Here is a 10,756-nt window from a genome sequence, read left to right on the forward strand (position 1 = left end):
TCGCACGCTTTTTTTCCTCCCTATGTCACACACCTTGATACTTTCTTATATAGGATCGGATTTTCTGTAATGTGATATAGAAATTAGTATTGTTGTTGGTATTTAAAACTCAAATCGCACCAACATATGGCAACGCTGCAACGTGTGCGTCACTAGAATTACCTAACGCATCTAGGTATTTTTACGGTATTTATTTCCGGTTCGATTTTCTTTATTTCTTTTGGCCACACTGCTCCGATCCAGATCCGTGTGGTTTTTGTGCACGTTGTATGTGAAAAATTAAATAGCCGTATTTCTAAGTGGAAAATGTGTATAGTGCGCAGAGACTATACCCACGAAAGTCTATAAGAGATTTCATCAAGTTTACAGTCATCGGAAAGGCAATTCGAGGGCAAATATCATTTGCATGCGATTGTGTCAACGTCACCTTTGGAGCAGCCTCAGCCTCTCTCTGCCACTCTCTCTCGCGCTCTCTTTCTCTCTCTCTCTGTCGCACTGCTAAATTTTGCGTATGGGCGCTAATTCTCGTGAAAGCTTGAGAGGAGTGGAGTGAAATAATATACTCGAATGGTGTTCAACTCGAGACTGCATTCAGTCTTTTGTTCATAGAAAAAGTTGTCATCCTAAATTTGTGCCTGTCTGTTCCCAGGAATCTGTCTCTTTATTGAGTGTGTGCATTTCCAAAAATTGGAACAAAAAATTAATAGTATTCGTAATTATTTCACTCGTTTCGTGACTCTGTGACAACTACTGCACTCAATTTCTTTCTCCCCTTGCTTTCTTACATTATTTACAAGTGTATGTGTTTGTGTGGGTGTGTGTGCTAGTGTGTAAATTTAAATATGTTTGTAATTTGTGTATATAAACATTTACAGGGTATTCATCGCGGCAGCCACGTTAAAAGGAAGAACGTGAATGTCAATACAACGAACACAGAACGGTGAAGATAAAACCTAGCGGCGCAGAAGAATCGAGGAAGGAACAGGCTGCCTAACCCTCCCCCCAGCCACCGTTACCGTCACACAGCAACCACAAAAAATCACTCTCGTAATTCTATTGGCAACGACTTCGAAGGGGAACAGGAGATAGAAATTCACAAGCAAAATGTCTGGCGAAGAAACGTCTGCTGATCGCAATGTCGAAATATGGAAAATAAAGAAACTCATCAAGAGTCTGGAAATGGCACGCGGGTGAGTACACTACTCTCCTCCCTCCATGATACCATGGCCTCCCCCATTGTGTGCATATTTCTCTGAGTTTTCCTTTTGTGGGGTACACACACCATGCTGCAGCGGGCGGGCGTGTGTGTGGGGCGGGTGCGGAGATACTGCGCGCTGTCGCCAGACCTTGCTACTGTTTTGGGGGAGCTCCAAGTGACGCGTGTGGTGGTGGGTGGGTGAACAACCACCACCTTCACTTTTTTGAGCGGAATGACTCTCTCGGAGCATATTGCTTGCGAGCCTTTGAGCCCCATTCCTCTCACACCTTACACCAACCACCCGTTTGGTGGCATTTGGCCTGTGCCCGTTTGCGTTCTCTTTCGAGCAACACGTTTTTCGTCAGTTTTTATCAGTTCAAACTAGACATTACCGCTGTGCTCCATTGAGGTGGAGCCGTGAGTAATTCGCCTCGTGGCTCTCCTCCGCCTAGCAGAGTTAATGCTCTCACTATTTTGGAGTCTACACCTGCCTCTCTCTCTTTCGGGTCCTTATTTTGGTAGGGGGCACCGATTCTCTCCGACTCTCCGACAGTGGGTAACAAGGTCAATGATTCAAAGAACTCGGCTTTACTACGGTGTGTACATATGTATTTGGTACATATATCTATATCTCACTCAGAGTGACGCCTCCCCACCATTCCGATTGCGATTTAGCTTCCCACTCACTTTCTCTTCTTTGATTTCAGAAATGGCACCAGCATGATTTCCTTGATTATTCCGCCAAAGGATCAAATCTCGCGCGTTAGCAAAATGTTGGCCGATGAATTTGGAACGGCATCGAACATCAAGTCGCGTGTGAACCGCTTGTCCGTCCTCGGTGCCATTACGTCGGTCCAGCACAGACTTAAGTTATACACCAAAGGTGAGTTGATATCTTGAGACAATTATCAGAATTAATACAATTGTTCGATTTCAGTGCCTCCAAATGGTTTGGTCATCTACTGCGGCACCATTGTCACAGAGGAGGGTAAGGAGAAGAAAGTGAACATAGACTTTGAGCCATTCAAGCCCATCAACACCTCGCTGTATCTGTGCGACAACAAGTTCCACACGGAGGCCCTCACTGCCCTGCTGGCCGATGATAACAAATTCGGCTTCATTGTGATGGATGGTAATGGTGCGCTGTTCGGTACTCTGCAGGGCAACACCCGCGAGGTACTGCACAAATTCACCGTCGATCTGCCGAAGAAGCACGGACGCGGTGGTCAGTCTGCCCTTCGTTTCGCCCGTCTGCGCATGGAGAAGCGACACAACTATGTGCGCAAGGTGGCAGAAGTGGCCACCCAACTGTTCATTACCAATGACAAGCCCAACATTGCCGGCCTTATTCTGGCTGGTAGCGCGGACTTCAAGACCGAGCTCAGCCAGTCCGATATGTTTGATCCCGTGAGTTGTGCACCAGAGCCTCTGGCCTCTGCCTCTGCTAACACTGTTTTCCGTTACCCAATTGCAGCGTTTACAAACAAAAGTCATCAAGCTGGTGGACGTTTCTTATGGCGGCGAGAACGGCTTCAATCAGGCCATCGAATTGGCCGCCGAGTCGTTGCAGAATGTTAAATTCATACAGGAAAAGAAACTCATTGGACGATACTTTGACGAAATTTCTCAGGTATGTTGATTTGCATCGCCTAAACAAGTTGATTCTCCGTGACAACAAGTTTTGTGATCTAGGACACCGGAAAATACTGCTTCGGAGTGGAGGACACTTTGCGCGCACTGGAACTTGGATCGGTGGAGACTTTAATCTGCTGGGAGAACCTCGACATTCAACGCTACGTTCTTAAGAATCATGCCAACTCGACGTCAACGACAGTATTACATTTGACGCCTGAGCAGGAAAAGGACAAGTCGCACTTCACTGACAAAGAGGTATGTTGGATCCGTAGCTTTGATCTTTTGATCTCCTCCTCATATGCCTCCCATGTTTCTACCAACAGAGCGGCGTGGAGATGGAGTTAATCGAGTCTCAACCGTTGCTGGAATGGCTGGCAAACAACTACAAAATATTTGGCGCCACGCTGGAGATCATAACCGATAAATCGCAGGAGGGCAGTCAGTTTGTGCGTGGCTTCGGCGGCATTGGCGGTAAGTCCAGACAGACACAGCTAAAGACACTATCGTTAGCTATCATCCTAAACTGGAGCTAGCTTTAGTTGTAGATCGATTGTAAGCTAATCAATGCCGAAGGTTGAAACTGTTTTTCCATTCCTCTTCCCTCATGCTGCTTTACTACGAATACGACACACGAATGGTCGGCCATGGCTTTAATATTTGTAAATGTTAATGTAAAATGTAAATGTGTCAAATAGGCATTTTGCGCTACAAAGTAGATTTTCAATCCCTGCAGGCTGACGAGCCGCTGGAGGATGTTGATCTCGATGATTACTAGACACCAGTGTGCTGTGAACAGATTCGCAAGTTGCTATTTGCGAGTCTCGAGTTCTCGATTATGCGTTACATACAACAAATAACCATATACTTTTTTGGGGAAATCTCGTAAAGCAAAACGTTCAAATTGATTAGGAACCAATTTACTTGCCACATAGTTTTAATCTATGTTCAGCGTAGCCGTTCTATACAATATTTATCACCAGAGTAGGGAAGGTCCTGCATCACTCGGAGGTGGATTGCATTTCACTGTCGGATCAGGTCAGGGTGCATTAGATGTGCACCCACATATATCTACGATTTACCAAATTTTTAAATTAGCGCGTGAATACTTTTAAGAACACAATATATAATTCGTAAAATAACAGAAACGATGGAACGGCATCGTTTTCTCACATACCGATAGATTATTCCCTGTTTTCAGATTGACTTTGATTCTATTTAAAACAAAGAAAAAGCTAAATAAAAGCATAAGATTAACGGCGAATGTGTCACCAATTAAGCTGGCAAAGAGTTCCCGAGAACGAGTATCTGCATTTTTCCCCTATTCAAACCTTAAACCGAGAGAGAGTTACAAGAAAGTACACAAGACAAATTAAAACCATGAGAATTGTAATAAAAATAAAACACCACACATAAAACGATTAAATAAATATACCTATCAGAACATGATGGCAGTGCTACTCCAGTACTCCTGTACTCCTTTTGCAACCTCATTAATTTAGAACTAGTTACTGATTAATGATGTCTAACGAGGTGAGACTCTGATGTTTAGTCTTACGAGTATCTGTATTAGTTGAATTATCTGTCATCTTTTTGGTTTTTGTCCACTCTTGCAGAGGCTATTTTAATTTATAATTTAAAGATACAAAAATGGATACATATCCTATATTTCTCAGTTTTATCTGTTCATGTTTTATTTGGTCATCCGTTTTTATTAAAATTCCCACGAGCTAATTTTTTGTTGTTCTTTCGTTCAATTTCTGCATTAATATAGTTTTGGTTCTCTTTATTATTTCCTGTTTGTTTCATAATAAATATGATATTAATACGATAACATTGTACTTTCGCAGGTATCTTACGCTATAAGGTTGATTTCCAGAGTATGCAGCTTGATGAATTGGACAATGATGGCTTTGACTTAGATGATTACTAGAGAATGTTCTGTTAATACAAAAAACTACACCAACCATCGAACGTAAACTGAAACTGCGCAGCCACATAGACCAGGAAATTAAATAGATTATTTTAATAATACGCAAAAACACACACAAACCCCTCTTCCATTTTTACGTTGTTGGCGAAAAAGTAAAATCTAAATTAATGCATAAACCTACAAGATAATATTATGTTAAATCGAAGAAAACAAATATTAAAATGATACCGTTTTACGTGAACAAACTGATTAAATGATTAAATAATTTAGTGGAAATTCATGTTCCCTGAGAAGATCTCGATAAGCTACCAAAGTGCTGAACTTCAGCGCCTATTCCTGGTTTTTTTAAACTACAAGAATTGAATTTAAAAAGTAGCATTATTTAATCCTCTACGATTACCCAGTACAATTTCCATACAAATCCATGCATACATATGTTCGTAAATAGTTGTCTGAAACCTGTTTCTGTCGGCTTTTCAGTAAAGAGTAAGAAGCACAGAGCACAAATATACATAGAAATGTACACATATGCATGCAAGTGTTGGTATATGCATTCAAAGGCTGATTTAGTAGGTACATGCTCACGTACTATTCGTACGATTTAATGTGCTCTGACAACTTATCAGCTGGGGATCTCTTTCATTGAATTACCTCTTGATTAAAGTACTCTTAATTCAACTCTTCTACTTTCAAAAGCTACAAAGAGAAAAGCCGAAAGGTTCAAATGAAAACTAATCAATTTGATAGGAATCTTTTGATAAGCCAGCCAAAATGGTCATTTCGACCATATGATACCTCCTATTCCGAGCTGCCTTTCGAAGAGAATACTCTGGTACGCCACGAGTACCCTGTGTGCAAAGACTGGAAGTGAAAGTCTCTACGGTTTCTATTGTTTAAGAATGCAAGTAATAGAATGTTGACCCAATTCCAATGCTAATGAATACAAATTTCCATGTGATACTTGTGATCTAATGATAGTAGCACAGCCTCTTGTATTCGTCTAACATTTCTTATAAAATCCACACATTAGATATGTAGAACTTTCTATCTTAAGTAGTGATAAAAAAAATCGGCTTCACCCCAAAGATCACGATTGCTGCTGGCACTGTACGTGTGCTTACAGCCGACCATATACACAAATCGTGTGCTCGTACACGTCTATACCATTCCATTTGTATGTGGTTGAGGCTCAGTTAACAACCTTTATGAGAATTTGATCAAGAGAACGTATATACACACTCGTAAAGACACAATCAGCTGCAGTGCGACTGTCAAACACATCGCTGAGGCACTTCCAATTGAATCGTCGGCGGCGACTGAGGTTCGACAGAGGGTCCGAAACTAATCAGTTTTTTTCACTGGAAAATTCGTGTCTAGGCGATATTGTGTGATATGGATCAAGCAACGGCTGTGAATCGAGTTCGCGAAGGATTATTGGATGATTGGAATATCCTGGAAAATGTCTTCAAGCTACTGCAGAAGGACGACACATTCTGTGTGGATCCCCAAAAATGGAATAAGCAGAAAATCGTATCATTTTTGCAGCCAGACGGTTTGAAGGTAAGTCCCCGTCTCGAGATAACGGCAGGGTGACTGTCCGATTAAAAAAAAATGGGTTCAGTTGTTGACTCCCAAGCATTATTTAAAAGAAATTAGTTGTAAATTAGCTAATTATATAACAAATTAAATGCTCTTGATAGTAGCGGTAAGGTACTATGCACAGATCTTCAAGCTGAATAAATGATAGTTGTTTTAGTAGTACTTACACGGACCTATGAAGAGACAGACATAGAATAAGTAGTGCGTGTTTTCAACGAATATTTATCTCTTTGAATCCCTATGCTAGAAGTTTAAGATATGGAAAGATCGAATAAGATATACACGCCTTGCATAGAAACAGACAGATAATAAGCTTTAAATAAAACCCGTAAATGTATTTACATTAATATGTTTTTATGTTATCATTCCAAGGAATTGATTAATCTGAAAATCCAGGAAACGGAGACGTGCACTCTCGCTGAAATCGAACAGCTTTGCCAGTCGGTGATCCAGTATTCAGTGAAAACTTCGCATGGACGTTTTTACAATCAATTGTTCGGACAGGTTGACCCCTTTGGATTGGCGGGAGCATTGATCACAGAGGCCATGAATGGAAGCTCGTAAGATTGCAGCAGCATTAACGTTGTACTGTATTAATGGGTGGCAAATTTTATGATTGCATTTTTTATTTAAATTAATTAAGAGCTCGCAGATTACGAGGAATTAAGAGATGTTTTCAATTGATTGTTGTCCAACCATGGGTTCTACGATCCGCAGATACCTTCTACATATTTCACTCCTCAGATATGATATTTTTATAAACACTATCTTTTTTCAACCCGCAGATATACATACGAAGTGGCACCTGTATTTAGTCTGATCGAGACAGAGCTGATTGCCACGGTTCGTAGGTTGGCCGGATATGAAAATGGTGACGGTATTTTTGGGCCTGGAGGATCCATGTCCAATATGTACGGCATCGTGATGGCTCGCTACAAGTATGCGCCCGAAGTGAAGACCTCTGGAATGTTCGGAATGCGGCCTCTGGTGCTGTTTACCTCCGAGGAGTCCCACTACAGTTTGGTGAAGGCATCCCACTGGCTGGGCCTCGGCAGTGACAATTGTGTGGCTGTGAGAACTAACGAACGTGGTCAAATGCTTTTGGACGACTTGGAGGCAAAGATAATCGAGTCAAAGGCTCGTGGTGCACAGCCTTTCTTTGTAAACTGTACGGCTGGAACCACTGTGCTTGGAGCATTCGATGATATCAACGGGGCTGCCGATATAGCCAAGCGACACGGACTGTGGCTTCACGTAGATGCTTGCCTGGGTGGGGCAGCGCTTTTATCGCACAAGCATCGTTCCCTGATTGCGGGCCTCCAGCGTGCGAATTCTTTTGCCTGGAATCCCCACAAGACGGTTGGAGTTCCGCTGCAGTGCTCGTTGTTCCTGACGCGGGAGTCGGAAAATTTGCTGGAACGCTGCAACAGTGTGGAAGCGCACTATCTGTTCCATCAGGACAAGTTCTACGACGTCTCCTATGATACGGGAAACAAGAGTGTGCAGTGCGGCCGCAAGATAGATGCGTTCAAGTTTTGGCTAATGCTGAAGGCTCGGGGCTATGGGCAGTATGGACACTTGGTTGACCACGCCATCGACATGGGCAGATTGTTGGAGGATAAACTTCGTAAACGTCCCGACCGCTTCAGACTCGTACTCCAGAAGCATGAGTACTCCAATGTCTGCTTCTGGTACATACCCAAGGCTATGCGGGTACCAGCCAACGAGGAGACCACTGATTGGTGGACTAGCTTATACACAGTAAGTATTATTTGTTTTATTTAAACCCAATACTACTCTGTTTTCGTGTTTAAATTATAGGTAGCCCCAAAAATTAAGGAGCAGATGGCGTACAGCGGCACGTTGATGGTAGGATATTCACCTCTGAAAGCTCGCAATTTGGGTAACTTCTTCCGGATGGTCTTCACCTGCTTTCCCGTTTTGCAAAGTAATGAGCTAGATTTCATCTTGGACGAGATTGAACGACTGGGAGAGAATATCATAGTTTAATCACATTCAAAACAGCTCATAATGTAAAATAAACAAAACAAAGCCGATTTGTGTTACATCTAAATTAAAGAAAAGTTTGGAGGTACAAGGAGCGTATTTCCCGCGGTTAAACCATACAGGATACTGTATGGTTAGTGGTTTAATCACTGTAAATAAATTTACATTTTTCAGAGAACTTTTCATTACGATAAAATTTTCTACAAACGTATATCTTTCTATATATATGTATATATATGTATATATATGCAGGGAATTGGTACTTACAGCCGTGGTCATTGAAATAGTAGTGCAGCAGTGAAGTCACCACTTTCAGGACTATTTTTGAGGCTCTTCCAGTATTCCAAATTGAACATGTAATACCTTTTTGCATGTACGCATTAGAACATTAAAGAAATCCTATTGCATTTGCATTCCATCTTCATGTTTTATATGACAAGAAAAATACCCATAAAATCTGCAGTTCACAGAAATAGTAGTTTTTTTTAGAAAATCGAAAAAAACAACGAAACCTAATTTAGAATCTATGTTTCAGGCTCTACTTGAGGTTTTATATCAAGTTTTCAATCAATTCTAACTTCTTTACGGCCTTAAAACGACCTGTCAAGGGTCGATAAGGTCTACAGAATTCGTAGTTGTCGTTGCCGCTGCCGTTGCCGTTGCCATCCCGCCAGAAGCTAATGGAAAATATATTGGTTGGGCTGCTGCTGGCAGGAGCTGCAGCACTTCTCCTTGTAGCGATGCAGGAGACCCATCGACCGGGCGTTGCGGCAATAGCGCGACGAGTCCCGACATTGCTGGGCCGCCGAAGATGATACTGCGAAAGAAAATCAAGACGGTTTAAGGCATTTTCATGGTTTATTGTTTGTCCACGATCAATACTTACACTGGCAGCCAGGACTTTTGCAGACCTTCATGACCACCGGACGAGGCTGGTGTTTGCACACGTTGCCGGCCGGCCTTCGACTCCCGTACCAGACGCATTGCAGTATGCGATATTTTATGCCCTGTAGAGGATGTAGAGGATTAATAACGGATACCTTTAATAAGAAGACCAGGGCTCCACGCGCCACACCCAGTGGCCCCTCCTTCTTTCCTCCCCTCGCCCTCTTGTGCAACGGGGCATACGCGTGTGCTGGTGGGCCATCAGTGTGTAAGCTGCGATCTCTATCGACTGCCAAGTTCTATGTGAAACATCTTTCTCCTTCCACAGGAAATCCAGTCAGACCGATTTCAGTGTCATTAATGCACGCGTCTACAATTTCAATGAAAAGGGAGATCTGAAATCTTCAGGTGCGCAAAACACGAACAACTTCCATCTGGCATTCATTTAACTTCCTATCTTTTCCTTTTGTAGATTATCCCTACCAGCCAACGGTGACATCATTATAGATGGGAGTGACTGAGAGATTGAATTCAAATAATTGCTCATCTGCGTATGAACTCTGGTTACGCTAAGCTAATGATTCATTTGGGTGCCACACCACACAAACATACTCACATATGTGTGAATATGTTTAAGACTTAAGACTTTTGGTGAATAGACTCGAAATTCTGTAATATTTAGCTCCAATGTGCATCAAATGTGCATAATTTTGTAGAATTTTTGTGAGGCTTTTTGAAAGAGATTTAATTAATTTATGGCTAAAGAATGAAGAATGTTTCTATTTAATAGATCTAGAATTTTGAAAGTAGATCTTTATGTGCACCACTTCTACCATTCTACCGAATTTATCCTTCCCTAAAAAAGTGAATCATCCTTCCCCGAGCCTCGTGTTATCATTTTCTGCCTTACTGCTAACATTTCTCTTTATAAACAACTTCTTTTGGGGCGAATTTAGTTATAGACCCCTCTAAAAAACACACAAATTGTATTAGCAACTAGACCCCAAATGTCCTGTTTTGACGGGGAATAATCCTATATGTTGCTCAGGTTGAAGTATAACCAGATAAAATTTTTAATCGATAGATAGCAAGCATATTGCTTGAATTTCACACTTGGGACTTTCTTGTCATATGAATTATTTGGAAACAGCAGTCCCAAATATTTCTGCAATATTATACATAATTAATAACCTCCACTTTCCACCGCTCAAATGGCAGGAAACGGTTAAATTCCAATCTGAGATACCAGGCGCACAGAAATCAGCAGAAGGTCGCTGCTTTGTTTGATTTCTCTCTTTTTCTTGTTTTTCTTTGTATTTCGTTGCTCTCTTTTTTCGATCTTCTTTTTCTCATTTTCTGCCTCCACTTTCCACCGCTCACAGGGCAGAAAACGGTTAAATTCCAATCTGAGATACCAGGCGCACAGAAATAAGCAGAAGGTCACTGCTTTTTTTGATTTCTCTCTTTTTCTTGTTTCTCTTTGTATTTCGTTGCTCTCTTTT

General features: G+C 41.7%; 3 protein-coding genes across 5 annotated transcripts; 2 read left to right on the forward strand and 1 right to left on the reverse strand.

Annotated features, from left to right (window-relative positions):
* The first annotated feature begins 178 nt into the window (after positions 1 to 178).
* LOC111073142 (eukaryotic peptide chain release factor subunit 1) lies at positions 179 to 5,012 on the forward strand. Of its 3 annotated transcripts, none has more exons than XM_022365326.2 (8): positions 179 to 267; positions 876 to 1,190; positions 1,906 to 2,081; positions 2,136 to 2,605; positions 2,673 to 2,828; positions 2,891 to 3,088; positions 3,157 to 3,304; positions 3,529 to 4,105. In XM_022365326.2, exons 2-8 carry the CDS (start codon positions 1,105 to 1,107, stop codon positions 3,606 to 3,608), a joined length of 1,314 nt encoding a protein of 437 aa, XP_022221018.1. In that variant the 5' UTR covers positions 179 to 267; positions 876 to 1,104; the 3' UTR covers positions 3,609 to 4,105. The 3 variants fall into 3 exon arrangements, with proteins under 3 accessions (XP_022221018.1, XP_022221015.1, XP_022221017.1); XM_022365323.2 differs by lacking the exon at positions 3,529 to 4,105 and adding an exon at positions 4,681 to 5,012 and having other exon boundaries at positions 180 to 267; XM_022365325.2 differs by lacking the exons at positions 179 to 267; positions 3,529 to 4,105 and adding exons at positions 446 to 814; positions 4,681 to 5,012.
* A 1,042-nt stretch (positions 5,013 to 6,054) lies between these two features.
* LOC111073141 (cysteine sulfinic acid decarboxylase) lies at positions 6,055 to 8,455 on the forward strand. The gene is made up of 4 exons (XM_022365322.2): positions 6,055 to 6,323; positions 6,735 to 6,922; positions 7,148 to 8,123; positions 8,184 to 8,455. Exons 1-4 carry the CDS (start codon positions 6,156 to 6,158, stop codon positions 8,370 to 8,372), a joined length of 1,521 nt encoding a protein of 506 aa, XP_022221014.2. The 5' UTR covers positions 6,055 to 6,155; the 3' UTR covers positions 8,373 to 8,455.
* LOC121404496 lies at positions 8,149 to 9,762 on the reverse strand. Its single transcript, XM_041594073.1, has 4 exons — positions 9,738 to 9,762; positions 9,256 to 9,376; positions 8,637 to 9,186; positions 8,149 to 8,518 (listed from the first exon to the last, which is right to left on the reverse strand). Exons 1-3 carry the CDS (start codon positions 9,754 to 9,756, stop codon positions 8,973 to 8,975), a joined length of 354 nt encoding a protein of 117 aa, XP_041450007.1. The 5' UTR covers positions 9,757 to 9,762; the 3' UTR covers positions 8,149 to 8,518; positions 8,637 to 8,972.
* Between the last annotated feature and the right edge of the window lie 994 nt (positions 9,763 to 10,756).

Source organism: Drosophila obscura, unplaced genomic scaffold (assembly GCF_018151105.1).
Source record: "Drosophila obscura isolate BZ-5 IFL unplaced genomic scaffold, ASM1815110v1 contig_208, whole genome shotgun sequence".
Classification (NCBI taxonomy): domain Eukaryota; kingdom Metazoa; phylum Arthropoda; class Insecta; order Diptera; family Drosophilidae; genus Drosophila; species Drosophila obscura.